General features: G+C 45.2%; 1 protein-coding gene across 1 annotated transcript in view; it reads right to left on the reverse strand.

Annotated features, from left to right (window-relative positions):
* The window catches only part of NCKAP5 (NCK associated protein 5), a 965306-nt gene that overhangs the window by 70492 nt on the left and 875617 nt on the right, over positions 1 to 19197 (reverse strand). The window contains exon 11 of the mRNA XM_075529168.1: positions 14177 to 14365. Coding sequence (XP_075385283.1) covers positions 14177 to 14365 — 189 coding nt within the window. The remainder of the gene's footprint in view (positions 1 to 14176; positions 14366 to 19197) is intronic.

Consider the following 19197-nt stretch of genomic DNA (forward strand, 5'->3'; position numbering starts at 1 on the left):
ATGTGATACATTCATGGCTCCAAGTGTAGGTTGAATTTCTAGCAACCTTGATAATATTTTCCATTCTTTAATTTCAAAGACCATTGGTTTGGTTAACAAAGTAACATGCACTAAATCATCATTTTACTGCTAACTTTTATTTTGCTATTTAAACTCTGGCTCATGGGTGAAAGGGTGATACTGTGCATTTCTGCTTGTATGAAAAACAAGCTTGCCTGGCGGCACTGCAGTGCATGCAGGGAGCAAATAATTCTATTTCACAGAGCAAGCCCACCCTCCCCCCACCGCTACATCACGCCTCTTTTTACCAGTGAGTTACCTGTTCAAAAGTTCTGTCATAAAGGCATCTTTTGGCGGGCACGTCGTCCCGGGGCCGGGTGGATGTCTCGGCTCACGCCTGACTGGGCTGTGAATGTCTTGAACATCCAGGCTATCTGCTGACTCGGTTGCCCTGTTGAGCTCGTTTTCGATCTCACACTGCAGGTCGGGCTTCTTCCTGTCTTTTTTCCTCTCCGATTTGAGCTGCTTGCTTCCCAGCCCCAAGCCTTTCGCGTCTTTCTTTTCCGCTTTGGTTTTCGGGGCCTCTAATTTCCTGCTGCTCAGAGCTGGAAGTCTACTCCTCCGAAACCCGAACCAGCTGGTAAAAGAAGGCCCGGGCTTCTGCTTGGCTGCCACAGACGTGGGCTTTGTTCGCCCTTGGCCCTTTTCCACATTCTCCTGGATACACAGCATGACCTTTTCTTCAATGGTGGGCGAGAGGGGGGCTTCTGGGCTCACAACATCAGGCCTGGTGGTAGAGGCCTCTGGATGCCTTCCAGACGCCCCTAGATGGGGTATCCTGCTTGTTTCAAACCCATTTGGGCACTGCACCCTCCCTGGGCTCGGCAGGACTTGAGGGCAGTCTGTTGGGGTGGACGGGCACCTGCAGGGCTTGCTACCCGCTCCTGCCAGCACAATCCCCCCGGGACATCCTCCCTGGCTGGCTGGTTGCTGGTCTTCCATCCCAAGTGGGTTGAGACATCCTTCGGGTTCCGGAGGAATTCTTAAAGGCAACTTTCTTGGGCCATCCTGCTGGCTGCTACAGCTGTCAGGGCTCCCCAGAGAACCCTGTCTGTAGGAGGGGGCCGCCGGGGGCCCCCCAGCACTGGGGAGATTGTCCGGGCCTGGTGCCAAAGGGGGCTTGTTGGGCAGGCCTTCCATGAAGGAGTTCTGCCGGGTGAGGGAGCTGCCTCTCTCGGCAGTATTGGTGATTATCTGAGTTCTGACTTTGCCGGGCCCTTCCACGGGGGGAGCGGAAGGCTTGTCTCCTGAGTGGGTGCTGAAACTCTGGCTGCGGGCTTTGGCTCCGTTCATGCCCAGAGCTGGTTTCAGGTGTGGCTTGCTGGAGGACAGGGATCGATGCGCCAATTTGTTGCCCATGGCGTTCCTCCCATCAGCCCCAGGGAGGCAATTCTCCAGTGAGTCCGGCAGGGCCATTTCCAGGGGAAGCCCAGCCGCGAAGCCGTCTTTGGATTGTACATCCAGGGCCACCTCGCTTGCTTCCTCCTCGGCGGCTCCCCTGCTCCTTGGGCTCTGCCCGTCTTGCCTTGTCGTACTCGCAGCCCCCGCGCTCTTGGACGCTGCGTTCAGACTGTCTTTCTCGTGTTTCCCTGGCACCGGGGAGCTTTTCCTGAGCAACTGGGGAGGGTTTAGAAGAACGCTGAGTCCCATTGGGAGCTCAGCGTTCAGTCCTTTTGGGTGAGGGTCGGGATGACCATGTTGGGGAAGACTGCTTTTGTAGGAGGATGGGGATGGGGATGGTGGGATACTGGGAACCTGAGAAGATGGTGACTCATTTGGCCCTAAAGAGGAAGACTTGGGGGATGTGGGGACACTGGGGTTCAATTGTCCCTTTCTTCCTGGAGGTTCACTCTTAGAGGACAGGGTTTCCAGTGCCTCACAGGTTAAAGGACAATTCTTGGGAGGCCCTAGTCCTGTGTCCACGTGTGTGGGCCCAAGCGTTAGGTGCGTTGAGGTCCGTGGGACGCCTCTATTGGGAGAGGTCCTTAGAGGTTCAGATGCCCTCACGGAAAATGAGCTGCAGGGGGGACGGCCGGGGCATCTGGTGCGAATCCCGGTTTCTGTGGAAGGCAGAGGGTTCGCGAAGACGGGTTTTGTGAAGGCCACAGAAGGTTTCTTCCCCTGAACGTCTGTCACAGCCCGGGGAGGAGAAATGACAGGAGTGGGAAACCCTTTGAGTGGGTTGGGTTTGAATACTTTCTTAGCTGCTTTATTGGGGACCCTGGTTTCAGACCTGGCAGATGGAAGGGGTGACGGGTGGTCATAACTGGGTCTGATCAGTAGTGACAGTGACCTGCCTGGAGGGGCTGGAGGGGGCTTAGCGCCTGCATCTGGCTCCGAGTCACAGTGTGCATCTCTCGTGGGGGGGTCTCGGTCGTCACTTGGCTCAACGGGGGCCCTTGGCAGCAACCGTGACCCAGGAATCTGACTCCTGGGCCACGGAGACCAGTCCCTTCTGCCGGGCAGTTTTGAGCTGCGAGGGAGCTGGGTGAGGAGCTTTGGAATGTATGCGTCTGGTCGTAAATCACAGACTTGCGCTGGGCCCGCGGTTTTCCTGAACTGGGGGAGCTTCCCAGGCGCCACGGCTGGTGATTTCTCAAGAGTCAGTGGGTCAGCTGAGGGGACCCTGCTGGAGGCTTCCGGCTGCATTATTTTTGATTTCTGAGATGAAGACGTTCCCCTGGCAGGTATTTTCGTCAGGCTTTGCTTTTGATGGATACCTGTGGGCACTGCAGACCGGGAATGATTCTGGCATGACAGATTATGTGTTGGTCTGGCCAGCTTTTGTCGTTGAGCATTATTCTGCGTGACTGTCCTGGGGCTGAGAGATGCTGGGAGGGCCAGGGGGACATCGTCTGTGTTATCTTTCGGAATGTTTTTCTCCATTTCCTCTTCACATCTCTCTAAGAAAGCGGAGTCCCTTGCATCAGGTCCTGGCTGCAGGACAATTCCCTGAGGTAAAATGTCAGTGTGGTGGGTGGTGGGTCCAGAAGAGACCTGGCTGAGGGACATGTCCTTGCCAGTCACAGTGACAACCCCGGCCTGGCGAGAGCCAAGCACAATGGGCTCGCCATCTTCCGCATCAAAGACTACGGTCATGCACTCTGCCGAAGCAGTCCTTTTGACTACCGTTTGCTGTTTAGTGACACTAAATGTCTTTGGCCTATTCTCTAAGTCCACGGGTCCTTGTCTCGCCTTCTCGTCGGGAGACGCAAATGGCCACATTCCGAGTCCAAGGGGGAGGTCCGGGTCCTCCAGGGACTTGTCGGTCTCAGCAGTGGCGGACAAGTCCGAAGGGCTCTGCTCATCACTGCTGTCAATGTGCAGCTCATCCAGGGTCCCCGTGTCGTCGGTGTCTGAGGGCGGGGGGCTCAGCGCTAGGGAACTCCGCTGGGGCTGGTCTCTCACCCTCCGGAAGGGAGGCCCCTGTAACCTGGGGCACAGCGCTCCCTCTGGGGGACAGTTGCTTACACAGATGCCCAACTTCTCAGGCCTTTCCCTGGGCCACACGGAGGCAGCGCCTTCCCCAAAGGGGCTCCCTCTCAGCTCCCAGCCGAGGAGACGGTCGGAAACACTCTGGGTTAATGTGCTACCGTGCAGCCTACAGCCCTGATTTGGAAGGGCTTGGAGCAATGCCAAGGACGAAGGTTCTTCATCGGCGTCACCATGGGGATCGGTGTCGTAAACAAATACCTTGTGAGGTGCTTTGCAGGGGCTCCCCGTGTCAGCTGGCTTGCACGGGGGGCACTCACCGAGGCTGCTGCCCTTAATTCCCGGAGAATATATTCCTTCGTTCGAGTCCATGCAGTCTTTGTAACCCCATTTGGTTATCACAGAAGGGGGTTCTCGGAACACCTGTCGCTTCTGTAGCTTCCTGAGGCCTTCCAAAACGTGGCTTTCTTTGCCACGAGTCGGAGGTAGTTCGTCCGTTATGCTAGCGGTGCCACGTGGGAGCGATGAGCCGGTACAGAGCCTTTTAGCCCAGTTTTGTGATGATCGCTAGGGGGGGGGGGCAGAGAGGAACAGCTATCAAGACAGGCTGAACCAAGCGCAAGACAAAGTGTTCATAACTAGACTGAATTGTAGAGGTGCAGTAGCTGGTGTGTGGTCACATCTAAATGCACATGCTACCTAATTAAATCATTCATAACTAAGGCAGTAAACATTTATGTCCTTGGTCGGAGCCTAGACGACTTAGGAGGAGCTCTGTTGAAGGTCGGAAAGAGGCTTGCCCTCTGGAGGCTCACAGGCCAGCAGGGGAGAGAGAAATACAAATGCAGTAAGGCAGAAAATATTCTGGGAATTTAGAGGAGAGAAAAAAGAAAACAGCAAGTAATACAGGTTGGTTTGTTTTTTTCTAAAACCTACATAGTCCCTAGGAACCCTGGTGGCAGAATGGTTATACTCTGCAAGGGCTGTGATCCATGAGTTTGGCGGTTCGAAACCACCAGCTGCTCCACGGAGAAAGATGGGGTTTTCTGCTCCTGTAAAGAGTTAGAGTCTCGGGAACTCACGGGGCGGTTCTACTCTGTCCTATAGGGTCCCTATGAGTCAGAATTAACTCAACAGTAGTGAGCTTTTTGTGCGTCCCCTGAAAAATGGAAGTAGTCCTGGTGGTACCGGGGTTTAAGTGTTGGACTGTTGGTGCTTCAAACCCATAAGCCATTACCCTGTGGGAGAAAGATGAGGTTCTCTGGTCCCAATTAGGAGCCTTGATGGTGTAGTGGTTATGAGTTGGGCTGCTAATTATAAGGTCAGCAATTCAAAACCATCCGCTGCTCTAAGGGAAAAAGATGAGGCTTTCTACTCCTGTAAAGAGTTAGTCTCAGAAACCCACCGGGGCAGTTCTTCTCTGTCCTATAGGGTCGCCAGGAATCAAAATGGACTCAGTGGCACCGAGGGTATCCTACTGTAGGTGTACTTAAAGTACGCTTCAACTGTACGCTGCTCTAAGTGCAAATCAACTCAATGGCCATGAGTTTAGTTTTGGTTCATTTAGTTCTTGAGAAATACACGGGTTTGTCTCAGGGAAAAGTGGAGGAAGCGATTCCTACGTAGGAGTAATACAGAGGATAAGGATCTAGGGCAGTAAGGTACACTTAGAAATGATCCAGAATTAGAGCAGAGGATGTACACGGGTGCAGATAGGAGCTGGAGGTCACAGGGAATCTAGGGAGGATGGTACCTTCAGGACCAGGAGTGAGAGGGGCGATACTGGGAGGGTAGAGGGTGAGTGGGTGGGAAAGAAGAAACCGATTACAAGGATCTACATGTGACCTCCTCTCTGGGGGACGGACAACAGAGGAGGGGGTGAAGGGAGACGTCAGACAGGGAAAGATATGACAAAATAATAATTTATAAATTATCAAGGACGCATGAAGGAGGGGGAAGCGGGGAGGGAGGGGAAAAACAAGAGGACCTGATGCAAAGGGCTTAAGATGAGAGCAAATGTTTTGAAAATAATGAGGGCAAAGAATGTACAGATGTGCTTTACACAATTAATGTATGTATGGATTGTGATAAGAGTTGTATGAGTCCCTAATAAAATGTTTAAAAAGAAAAAAGAAATGATCCAAAGCATCACCATCGCCTCATTTTAAAGTCAGAACAAACATAGGGAAACACAGCTGGCACCATGATTTGCTCATTTATTATATTCAACTTTGACATTAATGCAGTGATGAGATGATAGCTTATTGTTGAGTTAATTTGCATCACCCTAATGGCTAACGATGCCAGTTCTTATCTAAATATTTTGTAGAACTCACCAGTGAAACTACCTGAGCCAGGGTTTGTTTTGTTGGGATTTTATTGTGAGCTGTTTGAATTTTCCTTGTGTGGTGGTCTGATCAATTTTCTACCTCAGATTGTATTAGTTTAGATAGTAATATGTTTCTAGAAAGTTAATTTCTTCTAGGTTTTCGAATTTGTATAAGTATACAGTTATTCAGTTTCTGTAATTAACAGGTTTTATTTTTAATTTCAGTTGGTTTTTCTGTGACCCTGCCCGTTTCAAGTAATTTCCATTAACTGAATGTTATCTTTCTTTTCTTTTGTTAAATTTGTCCATTTAGTGGTCTGCCAATTTTATGCATCCTTTTAAAGAACCAACCACCTCTAATCTTGTCGATCATTCTATTTATTCATTTCTGCTCAGATCTTTTATTATTTCCTTTATTCTGATAACTTTAGGCTTATTTTTTCTGTACTTTCCCCAACTATTACATATGTGGAGTGAAGGTGCTAATTTTGGCCCTTCTTTCGTGTTTTCATTCTGCTTTGATTAAAAGATTATTTTGTTCTTATAATCTTGTAGTTATTTTTGACCAGAGAAAACCCATATATTTAGTTTTCATATATTGATTTTTCCCCTTGATCTTCCTGTTGTTGATTTCCAATATTGAAATACTGTGCTCTTATAAGATACTTGGTAGTATTCCAAATTTAAAAAATGGATAGAAGTTTATTTTGGACTCTAACCTATGGCCCATTCTTGAGAATGTTCCATATATGCTGGAAAAGAATGTATATTGTGTTGTTGGACAGAGGGCTCTATATACATCTATGAGGTTAAGTTGTTGATTGTATTGTTCAGATGTTCTATATATTTGTTGCGCTTCTTTCTAGTTGTTTTGTCCTTTATTAGAAATGGTGTATTATGGTCCCCTATGATTACTGTGGAGTTGTCTCTTTTAAGTATATCAAAGTTGGATTTGTGCATTTTTAGGCTCTTTCATTAATTAAGTGGGTAGATATTTAATATGGTTATGTCCTCTTGTTGAATTGAGCCTTTAATCATAATATTTCATGCTCTCTTGCTGCGGGCTTTTGCTTTAATACCTATGTGATAGGTAAGTTTACTGTGTCAATCTGGCCAATAAACACACGTGGGATTAATAAGGTTGCATTTTAATTGAGGGACAAAGAGATAAATGGCTCAGCGAGCCCCGCCTTTCTGTCTCTTGCTCTCTGATGAGCAGACCAGTGTGCTGGGCTGCCTTAGCTAGTTTTCTGCCTCAACTTGCAAGCTACACTAGCTGTGGGACACCCAACCTGTGGACTGTGTTGCTATAGTTTAAGGTTCCTTCGACACCTGATTAGCCACACTGCTGGTGTATACATCACTTGAGCTGGGGATTGTTGGACCCCATCATCTGGCTGACTGTTGAGGACCTGTCAGGCTGTTTGCTGCCTGTGGCCAGACTACTTGTATTGCTCTACAGAGGACTCAGCTGACTGCTCCCTTGACTTGCATCCAGCAGCCCTTGTGAGGTGAAGGGCTACCAGTGGACTAATGGTCTCATGGAAGTTAGTTGAACTGAGCCATTTGTACTGCTCTGTGGACTAATGAGCCGTTTATTTCTTCATGTTGTATATATCTATATAAAATCATGTGTCCTGGTTTTGTTTCTCTAGAGAACCCTCTCTAACATAGTCTACTTTATCAGAAACTAATATTGCACTCCTGGCCTTTTGTTGTTGTTTTCTGTTTGATATATATTGTTCTACCCTTTAATTTTAGCTTCTTTTTGCCTTTTTATTTAAGGTGCTTCTATTGCATATAGCATATTAATGGGTCGTGTTCTTATAGGGTCTCGATGAGCTACACTTGGCTCGATGGCAGTGAGTTTGGTTTTGTGTTCTTATTCATGCTTCGGTTCTCTGTATCTTGACTGGAATCTAAACACAGTCACTAAGATTATGGATTGTTGTTCACTGTTATAAAGTTGGCCCCAACTTATAGTGATTCTATGAAGCAGAATGTGGCGTCAGGATTGGAGGAGGGCACCGTAACAACCTGCTAAATGCAGACGACACAACCTTGCTGGGTGAAAGTGAGGAGGACTGGAAACTGGTTGATGAAGATTGCAGCTTTCATTAGGAATACACTTCAATGTAAAGAATACCCAAACCCTTATAGCCAGGCCAATTGAAAACATCATGACAAATGGCGGTAAGGCTGACATTGTGAAGGATTTTGTCTTGCTTGGCTCCACAATCAATGTTCCTGGAAGCAGCAGTCAGGAGATCAAAAGACGAGTTACATTAGGTAAATCTCCTGCACAAGACCTCTTCCGAGTATTGAAAAGCAAGGATGTTACTTTGAGGACTGAGGTGTGCCTGACCCAAGTCATGGTATTTTTCAGTTGCCTCATAAGCATGTGAAAGTTACACATTGGATAGAGATAACAGGAGCAGAATGGATGCATTTGAATCATGGTGCTGAGGAAGAATATATTGAAAGTATCATGGGCTGCTACAAGGAAAACCTGTGTTGGAAGAAATGCAGAAGAGTGGCTGAGTGCTCCCAAGAAAAGAGTATAGGTAGACTTTGACTTACATACTCTGGACATGTTGTCATGAGAAACTAGTCTCTGGATAAGGACATCATGTTTGGTAAAGGAGAGGGGCAGAACAATTTTAAGGAAGATACAGGATCAGGCAGTATTTTGTTCTGTTGTGCATAAGTCTTTATGGGTGGAACCAGTTTGACAGCACCTAGTCACAACTTGTACAAATGGGGGCAACACCGCTCGGTCTGACACCATCCTCACAATTAGTTTGTTTAAGCCTACTGTCGCTCTGTCAATCCATCTTGTCAAGGTTGTCTTCTTTTCCTCTGACCCTCAACTTCGTCAAGTATGATGTCCTTTTTCAGGTTCTAGTTCCTCCTATTGGCAGGTCCAAAGTTTATGAGATGAAGTTTTGCCGTCCTATCTTCTAAGGAGTAATCTGGCTGTTTTCTTTCATAACAGATTAGTTGGTTCTTCTAGTAGTTCATGGCACTTTCAATCTTCTTTTCCAACATTCTAATTCAAATGCATCAGTTTTTCTCTGGTCTTCCTTACTCATTGTCCAGTCTAATTTATTGCTGCCACTTTGTTCTTTTTATTTTTTAATGAGGTGTCATGTTGATGGTATGTTTGTTCTATATACTTTACTGGCTGAATTAATTTTGTTGATAGATGTCATTATGTCATTATCATTTCCCTTTTTGCTGTTGGGTTTATGATTACTGAGATTTGATGATTTAAAAAAAATTTTATGAGAACATTTATTAATTTTATTTTTGGCTACTCTGCAATTTACTAACATTTTTCTAAGTACAAAGGTCCAACCTATCTTGATATTATCTTGAAAGTTCTATAAGTGCTTCACTGATGATTTTATTACAACTAGTAGCTGCCGTTGTTACACAGGGCAGAATGAAAGGTGGGGAAGGAGGCACTGAAAAAGAAATAGAAAACAATGAGTTGGCGGTGGGGGAGGTGAGGGTGCAAAGAAAATGAAAATGAACACAGCATAGCACAAGCACCAGCAGTCAGCTATGGCTGTGGTTGGCATGCGGTGTCTGCTTTGCGGAGTACATGCCACTGTCCACAGAGGCTGTGGAGACAGCTCCTGCACACCAAGGGGCTGGGTGGGGAGTGGTGGCAGGGGCGAGGCGCTTCCTGCTCAAGAGAAAGAAAAGAAGTGGGAAGAAAGTGGAGGCTAGCCTGAAAAGAAAAGGAGAGACAAGGGAGGCACAGAGGGAAGATTTAGGGATCAATAACGTGGCACTTCCCTGGCACAGGATCTGTAGCAGTTAAACAGGATGGGGAGCACCTGCCGCCAGCCATGGCCACCAGAGACCACGGAGGGGATCGGGACACCTGCTCTGTTGTGTCTACGAGAAAGAGGGAAGGAAACTACAGAGAAAAAAAAAAGTGGAAGAGGGAGGAACTAAGAAGGGGAAAAAGTTAAAAAAAAAAAAAAAGAAGGTAGTAGGGAACTAGTAACAGTGGGAGGGGAATTCAGTGGCCAGGGCCTGGTCACTAGGAGATGCTACAGAGTAAGAAGGGTGCTCACACCCCTCTGGTCACTGGTCACCAGCGTGGGTGCTCATGTAATCCTGGGAGAGCAGGTTAAGTCACCTGGTACCTGCTTTGATAGGAAAGCTGCTTGCAGTGAGTCAAAATGTCTATGCTACGGCAGGCCCGTTGACAATCGGAAACTTTATGTGCCTCAGTGCTCACTGTCTGGTTCACTTTCTTCCCATAATTACTTTCAATAACCTTTTGAAAAATCCTCCCCTTTGATGCTCAGGTCTAGAGGGTTGCCATCCAGATTCATCTTAGTTTTGAGTCTTTATTGTAGAGGGTCTGGTATTTTACCTGCCGAGCCTACCTTTATGATCCATCCACTTCTAATATTAGGCAGTATATGGACAGCCAGCAGCTTGATGACTTTCTTTGGTAGGCAATGAATATAAAAATCATATGAAGTTCCTGTACCTGTATATAAGTATGCACACATATCCCTGCTTACATATGTAAAACTGGCATAAGTTGTTAGAAATTTATAGTAATTATTTACTATTGTTGTGAGGGACTTTAAGGTCATTTCCAACCTCTACTATACGAAAATAGGAAACTATGCTCAGTGGTGCATCATCCGCACAATTGCTATGTCTGAGTCCATTGTTGGAGCCAGTGTGTCAATCCATTTAGTTGAGTCTTTCTTTGGGTCTCTGATATCTCCTTTACCAAACATGAGAGCCTTTCTCAGGGAAATTCCTCAAGATAACATGTCTGAAGTACATGAGATGAACTTTCACCCATCTCTCTTCTCAGGAGCATTTGGGTTGTACTTCCTCCAAGACAACTTTGTTTGTTCTTCTCCCAGGTCCATGCTACTTTCAATATTCGTCACCAACACCATGATTTAAATGAAATGCATCCGTTTTTTGAAGTCATATTTATTCAGTCCCCAGCTTTCACATGCATCTAAAGAGATTGAAAACCCGCGGTCAAACACACCTTAGAGCTCAAAGTGACATCCTTGCTCTTCAACACTTAAAAAATTTTTTTTCTTTTTTGCACCCGGATGACCTAAAAAAACCCCATCATTTGATTTCTTGATTGTTGTTTCCAAGAGTGTTTAATTGAAATCTTTGATAATTTATTTCTTCCACCTCCACCCCCCAATGATCATGATGGTGTCTACTGATCTAGTTCTGAGGCTTTGGGTTTTCTTATATTGAGCCGTCATCCACGGTGCAGGCTGCAGTCTACGATTGTTGTCGCCAAGTGCTTCAAGCACTGCTGTGTTCTTGGTATTGAGCAGGTCGCTAATGAGCCTTCCTGCAATCCCGACGCTGCACCTGTGTTTGTAGCGTCCAGTTTCCGATGACTTGCTGAATACACAGTCTAAACAAGCATGCTGAAAGCATGCAACAGCGTTTCTGATTTTAAACTGTGCAGTACTTCCTTGTTCTGTTCTAAGGAGCCCTCGGAGTCTGTGTGTTGGTTCTGAAATTCACACTCTTCACAATGCTACCCATGGTCCTTCTGTGACACACACAGTCGGATGCTTTGTCATAGTCTGGACCACACACATGCACGTCTTTCGATTTTCTTTGCTTTCGGCTACGATCAATCTGGTATCATTAATCGTATGCCTATCCCAGATGCCTTTCTGAATCCTCTTTGAATTGATGGATGGCAGCAACCTTTGCAAGCATTTTAGAATCATCTTCAGCAAAATTTTACTTGCAAGTGTTATTATGATTTGGTTTTAAAAATGCCCAGACACTTTTGGATCGCTTTCCTTTAGACGTGGCACAAACATGGACCTCTTCCGGTGAGTGGACCTCTTCCCAATGTCTTGGCACAGACTAGTAAGTCCTCGATTGCAGCAGCAGTTTGTCGAAGCATTTCAATTGGTATTCTATCAATTCCCGAAAGCTTCCTTTTCACTTGTGCCTTTAGTACAATTTAGACATCTTCCTTCGAGCCCATGAGGTTTTCCCCCTGCATTGTATACTTTCCCAAAGGTCAAGTCAGATGTAGTTTGGAAAGTGTACAGGAAAAGATAGGACAAAGTTGCGCTCTCCAGATGGTTCATATTTTCTCATGTGTCCCAGCAATAAAGCCAACAGGAAGAGAGGACACTAAGACTCACTGAGCATCTGCTGTGGACAAGTCACTGACTGCAGGGAATAACTGTATTTTTAGAATAACACAGCCAAGGAGACAATGCCATTCTCATGTTACTTATGAAATGTCTCAGAAGCAACATAGTGGAAAGGGTCAAAGAAGCCGGAGTCCAAATTCTCACTCCCGCAGTGCTGATGTTGTGATCTCAAACCAATTAATCTCCAAAAATCTAAATTCACAGGTGGTCATGCAGAGACCTCACCTCAGGCAGCCTCGCTCCAGTGCCCACACGTCTACTCGGGGCGCTACACAGCTGCAATGTCAGGCTCAGCTCCACTTCTTCCCTCCCACTGATCCGGGTCATAACGGAGCACACAATAAGTGCTTGCACAATTAAGGAGGACTTGCACAATTTAGTATCAAACTAGAATATAAGGAAATTAGTGGACTGTGGGGGCTGATCTCTTTTTTTTTTCCGAAGGCTATAAGATGAATGTGGGGACTTTACTGGATACATCTTATGGTTTCAGTCTTTACCACCCTTGGCTGAGAGGATAGCTCTTGTTAGCGTTTCCATACTACCATGCACCCTCCTCCCCCAGGACTCTGCAAGCTAACACATGTTCACATCTAGAGGATGGTGGAACATTCTGAGCCCCACACATGTACACGAGAGAGGGAGAGAGAGAGAGAGAAAGAGAGAGAGAGAGAGAGAGAGAGAGAGAGAGAGAGAGAGAGAGAGAGAGAGAGAGAGAAGTGTGAGAGTGAAAAAAGCGGAGCAAAGGGTTCTGGGAGGGCATGATAACAACAAAGAGAGGAAACCTGGCTCATCTTTCAGGGAGCAGTCAGGTCTCCCGTGGTCCTTAGTAGAGCAATTCTGAAAACGCATCTGCCTCTAGACTTTGTACAAGGAGCCTGAGTCCCAGGGAAGAAGCTCACAATTCAAGCGTAAGATCTTTTCCAGGTGATACCAAACGTCCTACTTCACTCATATTTTCTAGAACTTACTGATGCGTTTGGTTTCTAGTAAGCTTATATAAATGATAGGAAACAATGATCTCCAGATACTGTGACTGGGAGTTTCCATTCCTACTTTTGCTTTTTGCCGGGATCCGGGAGTTAATAAAACATCTTTGCAAAGATGTTTGTTCAAAGAATGGAGGACCTTTGGCTTGTGGAAGGCCGTTGGCAGATGGGAGTCACCAACCAATCAACAATTCTACTTCCATCGAGTCAATTCAGACTAATCATAGTCTTTTTAAAGTTTCTGGGGCTGTGACTCTTTGGTGCCTCATCTCCCCCTCTGGTGGGTTACAACAACCCACCAGCACTCAGCTGACACCACCACGGCTCCTTAACTGACAGGAGCAGCTGTTTACAAACGTGGTAAAGAACCATGCAGAATATGGGTGGGGCTCTGCTCCTTTACTGATGCTGGTTTGTCTTATACATGGTCACTGCTCACTCTACGCCGTTGCACTCCAATCAGTGGTGTTTTATGGGGGTATAAGACTTTATAGAGGGCCTACAAAATGTTTGTGGACAAGTAGAATGGAAAGATCATGGAATTTCTCCATGAACTTTTTAAAGCCCCACCCATCCATGCTATTCTTGATGAGCATATGCCTACAAAACCAATAATATTTCCCAATAGCCTGTTTGCACTAGCCTTCTTGCTTTCTCAAACAAAACAAAAATATCTCTAGTATTTTTGAGAACTTCTTAGTCAGACACGGGTTGCTGGGTGGCCTTGCTCACTATGCACCGCAGGCAGTACCACGTCTGACGACCACAGCAATGGACAAAATCCACGGCATTAACAGAAACATCCGAGGTTGCCCAAAGGGTGATCCAGTCTATTGGGCATGGGCTCTCTTTTCCCACTGATAAAAATCTATGATTGGCTGCCTCTTCCAAAGCGATGAAGGGACATCTTCTTTTCCTAAACTCTCTCCCAAGATGGCAGTGAATTGGCCAAGTCGTCTTTCTACCCCATGCTGGCTGTGCACCGTTGGCAAGTAGCAGGCTTTCTGAACAAGTCTTCTCTTCTGCAGAAAAGGGGGGCGGGGGGTACCTCCCTACTCGGTGGCTGTGAGGAGCAGATGAACAGGTACTCAGCCAAAGGTCAGTACCTTGGCATTCCTCAAACCGTACTCGAATACGAAGCTTAACTGGCTCGCTGTGGGGGGGCTCCTTACCCTTTCCCTGGGGGTCTTCCCGTCATGCCATGGGCAGGAGGAGCCGCTGGAGTGCTCGCTGCAGGTGCTCGACAGTGACAGCTCGCTGCTGCTGCAGCTGTTTGGAGAGCAGCGATGGCGAGGGAGGGCAACCCTCAACCCGGGGCATTTCAGGGTGGGGGCTCCTGGTTTTGCATTCAGCTGGTATTCCTGAAAGAGCAAGAGAGGTCTGAGCAAGGGCTTTGTTAAAGCAGAGGCCATACCGACTTTATGCCAAGGGGACATGAAACAGAGGGTAGTGGCTAGAACCATAGGCTTCAGAGTCAAATAGACTAGAGGTTCAAATCTTGGCTTTGCATCTTACTTTGTGGAAATGAAAAAAAATTCATCCCATAGAGCCGCAATTTCTTTTTTCAAGGATTAGTAACAATACCATTCATACATGAGGACTGGAATACATGAGGTTCTAGAAGGTTCTAGTCCTTGGCCTGTAGCAGGTGATCTGTTACTACCAAGTACCAGTCCTGTCTGAAAGGTTGGAGGGTCAAGTTTATCCAGAGGTACTCTGATGGAAAGGCCTGGTGATCTATTGCTCTGTGACATATATGGCACTACCACGAGTTGGAATCAATCCAACCACAACTCCTTTTACTTTTTAATCTTACTAGGCAAAAGAATGTCAATAGCGATTTCTCATTTTACCTCATGATACAGGCGGAAGAACTGTACCAGTATCAAAACATGGCCTTAATGCTTCAAAAAGAAGACGGTGGATTAAAACTCAACCTTAAGGATCTTTGGCTGTAGAAATCCAAGAGCACTTGCCTGGAAATCTAGTGACCTGGTTTCAGGTTACACCGAGCCATATCTTGAGCATAGAAACCTTTAACTTTCATGGATTTTAATGTCCTTCTTTGTGGGTGAAATAGCTTGACCAATTACACTGATAGCCCCACTGGTTCTAGAATATCATTCTAGATCAGGAACAAATGCCCATAACATATCAGTGAAGTCTTATGGGAAGTCATATATAAAAGAACACAAAACTCCTATACCATAAGGTTCTATTGTAAAAGATAATAGGACTTTTCATAGTCAGTTGCCAGTCTCAATGTTATAAGACTCACATCAAGCATTAAGTAGTATTTTATGCAAATAATGTTATATATATATATCACATTTCCTCCCAGAAAGGTAATTTAAAAAGGACTATGATAATTCTCTCAGGTGGTGCTGTTAAGAAAATAAGCATACTGCACTTTTGGGGAGGGGCAGTTGGGAAAACAAGCAAACAAACAAAAAGCCCTCTGTACCATTTCTGTCTTTTGTCGACAGTATTTGAGTTGATCTCGCTCTAAAGAAAATCCCAAAAAGTTCACAAGAAAATTTCCAAAGCCAGTAGAGAAATTTACAAAGTTTCAGGTTATAAGGCCAATGAAAACCTATCAGTTGGGTTTCTATGTAACAGTAAGGAGAAAAATGAAAGGAAATTAAGAAAACAGTTGCATTCACAATAGCATCTAAGAGAATAAAATAGCTAGAAATAAACCTAAGTCAAGACATACAGGACTTATACAATAAAGACAAGAAATAAAGCACTGCTGAGAAAGATTAATGATCACTTAAATAAAAGGGAAAATTTTCCATGTTCAAGGATTAAAAGACAATATTTTTCAGTTATCAATACTATGGAAAGTAATCCATAGATACAACAATCTCATTTCAAAATTCCAATAGTCTTCTTTACAGAATTAGGGGGAAAAATCCTCACATTTCTATCGAATGGCAAGAGGTCTCAAGTCGCTACAGAAATGTTCAGAGAGAAGGACAAAGTAAGAGTCACATTTCCTGATGTTAAAACAGACTATAGAGCTTCAATAATAAAAATGGCCTGGCGCTGAAATAATGATAGATACAAAGGAATAGAATTGAGGAAACCCACACATTTCTGGTCAACTGTTTTTTTATGTTTTTAGTAAACTGGATTTCCACATGCAGAAAATGAAACAGGATCCTGGTCTCCTGCCACATCCACATACATACAAAAAATTAAAATAATAAAACTTTTAGAAGAAAATACAGGAACAGGGCTGCCCGGCCCAACTTTTAACAATAAATCATCTAACATAACAACAAAAGGATAAATATCAAATGCTGAAATAAATAAATAGGACCTCAAAAAACAAAAAAACTGGCTCACTGAAAAATCACACCAATGAAATGAAAGGGTTTAGGCGGGCATTTCACCGAATAGGAAATTCCACTGGCCATTAAACACATGAAAAGATGCTCAGTGTGATTAGCTATCACAGAAATGCTTAAAATGCCATATTACTCAACAACTCTACTTCTAGTATATAACCAAGAGACCTGAAAGCAGAGACTCAAAAAGAGACTTGTATACCAGTGTATAACTTCAGTACTATTCACAAAGTCAAAAATGGCAAAATCAACCAAAATGCTCACCAGTCAAGATGCCTGGATCAACAAAATGGTAAATGTGCATCGTGCAATACTACTCATCCAGTAGGAGAAATAATATTTGAGAGAGGCTGCAGTGTGGATGCAGCCAGAAGACATTAGGCTGAGTGAAGTTAATCAACCACCAAAGGGCCAACATATAGCCTCTTACTTATATAAAAAGACAAGCAATGGAAATTGCACAGCGGCCCAAGTTTATTAGCACTGAACAGATATGAGAGGAAGGAAAGGAGAGTTAATGGCAGTGGACATAACACGGCAATTCTTTTAATTGCTGTCAATCAAGTATACATTTGTAAAAAGTTGAATTGGAAAAACAAAAGTTGAATTGGTAAAGTTGCACAACAGATACATGTACAACCCCAAAGAGTAGCTGAACAGACTACTTCTGTACAACCATTTACCTCATGAGATTTGGTTTCATGGAACATCCCGATTAACTGGCCTAATAACATGTCTTAATGTTTCTGTCCCATGTCTCAGTTCATTTCACAGTGCACAGGTTCTTAAAAGCTAGCAAGGCACAATCGTTGATCTCTATTTGCCTGGAGTAACAGAGAAGGAAGGAGAGTCAGAAATAGAAAATCCAACTCACTGCCATGGAGTCGATTCCAACGCCTCGCGATGACATAGGGCAGGGTAGCAAAGCCCCCATGCGTTTCAGAGACTGTGACTCTTTATGGTAGTAACGAAAAAGCCTCTTTCTCCTTGCACAGTGGCTGGTGGCTTGACTGTTAATGTTGGGGTTGGAATCACAACGTTTAACCCACTAGGCCACCAAGGCTCCTACAGAAACAGGAGGATATGTAATGTGGAGCCTCTATGCACAGCTGCCTGGCTTTTCCGGGAGACCAGAAGCACTAGATGGCCTGGCTACAACTACTGAACATGTTGACCACATTGTCTATAGAAGAATTTTCATCAATAATGGGAAAATGCAGGACAGAGTTCCAATTCTCACGGACTCCACGATGAATCCCTAGATCTATTACCCTAAACTAATCCTTAAACCAAGAATATCCCCTGAAGTCTTTTCAAAACCAAACACCTCTCTAACTTCCCTCGAGAAGAATGTCTGCCCAGAGCTTATGCTCTTCTGAGAGCTAGCTGCATGGCATCTAAGTGGCTCCAGGAAGCTTCCAGAGCAGTGGGTTTACATTAATGAGGGATGAGCTACTTAATGGTGACAATGTCACAGTTCACACAATGGCATGAATCCCTAATCTGCACATAAAGAAACTGTTGGACTGGTGTATGCTTTACTGCAGGGGTGCTCAAGCTTCTTAAACAGGGGGGCAGTTCACTGCCCTTCAGACCCGTTGGAGGGCCGGGCTATAGTTTAAAAAAAAACAAACTATGAACAAATTCCTATGCACACTGCACATATCTTATTTTGAAAAATAAAGTAAAACAAATGGGGCAAAAACACCCGGCGGGCCGGATAATTGTCCTCGGCGGGCCGCATGTGGCCCGGGACGTAGTTTGAGGACGCCTGCTTTACTGTGTGCATTCTCAACAACAAGGAAATAAATTTACCAACCTGTGGCAGATCTGGGTGCCGTGAAAAAAGAACAGGCTGTTGAGATTCTAGTCGGTCTGCATGAGGCCAGAGAACCAGAGAAAGTGGTCAACATCTAAGTGCCTCTTGACAGCCAGATTAAAGGCCTCTAATGTACCAGATGAAACTCCATGAGCTGGACAAGCAAAATTAATTTAGCATCCCAGCCACAGAATCCACTGAAAATGGAATCTCTCCATTACCGTCTAATTCCTACCACCTATCTCGATAAAGCCTCATCTCAGAACACTCTTTGATGGGGAGCCATCTTTCTTCATGTCACCTGCAGAATGGCAAAACCACCCGCGTATACAATTGATTGACACTTCGTGGGTCACTTTGGTACTGTGTTCTTATCACTGTGCGCCAAATGCAATTCCGCCTGATCGTGATTAAACTCACGCTTGGGAAAGGAAGGTCGTGTTGACCAGAACATACATGTGGTAAAGGACTGAACCCCTGCATTAGCACACAGGGGCATGTTTAATTTGCTCCCTAATCAATATCCATAATGTTTCATAAGGTTAGATTTTCTATATTAGGCATCTGCATTGCTACTGATGCTTCATCTTTGCTGTATAACAAATCTCTTTAAGGGATCGAAAGATGCCAAGATAGTTTCCTACTCTACCCACCAACCCCCAAACTCCAACCACCTGAAGGCTGGCTCTGCCTATCACTGAAAGGAGAAACGTGCCAGACAGCCCGGCATGTAACAGTCTCTCTCTATTGATTTATGACCTTGTCTATTTCCAGATGTGACACAGCTAAGGAGAGTCCATATATGTGTCTCAACAGATATCTCCAAACAATGGAGCGCTTGGTCGATGAGCTTCAGCCAGTGCTAAAATCAGGAACGTATCAATAATTCTGAGGATTGCTATGGGTTAGCAAGCGCTTTATAGCACCATGTGACTGTTATGAAGCTAGAAGAGCTCTCAGAATATGGTAATGCCTGGTAACTTTGGAAGGAGCCCTGCTGGTGTAGTAGTTATGCACGGGG

The sequence above is a fragment of the Tenrec ecaudatus genome, chromosome 13 (assembly GCF_050624435.1).
Source record: "Tenrec ecaudatus isolate mTenEca1 chromosome 13, mTenEca1.hap1, whole genome shotgun sequence".
In the NCBI taxonomy this organism is placed as follows: domain Eukaryota; kingdom Metazoa; phylum Chordata; class Mammalia; order Afrosoricida; family Tenrecidae; genus Tenrec; species Tenrec ecaudatus.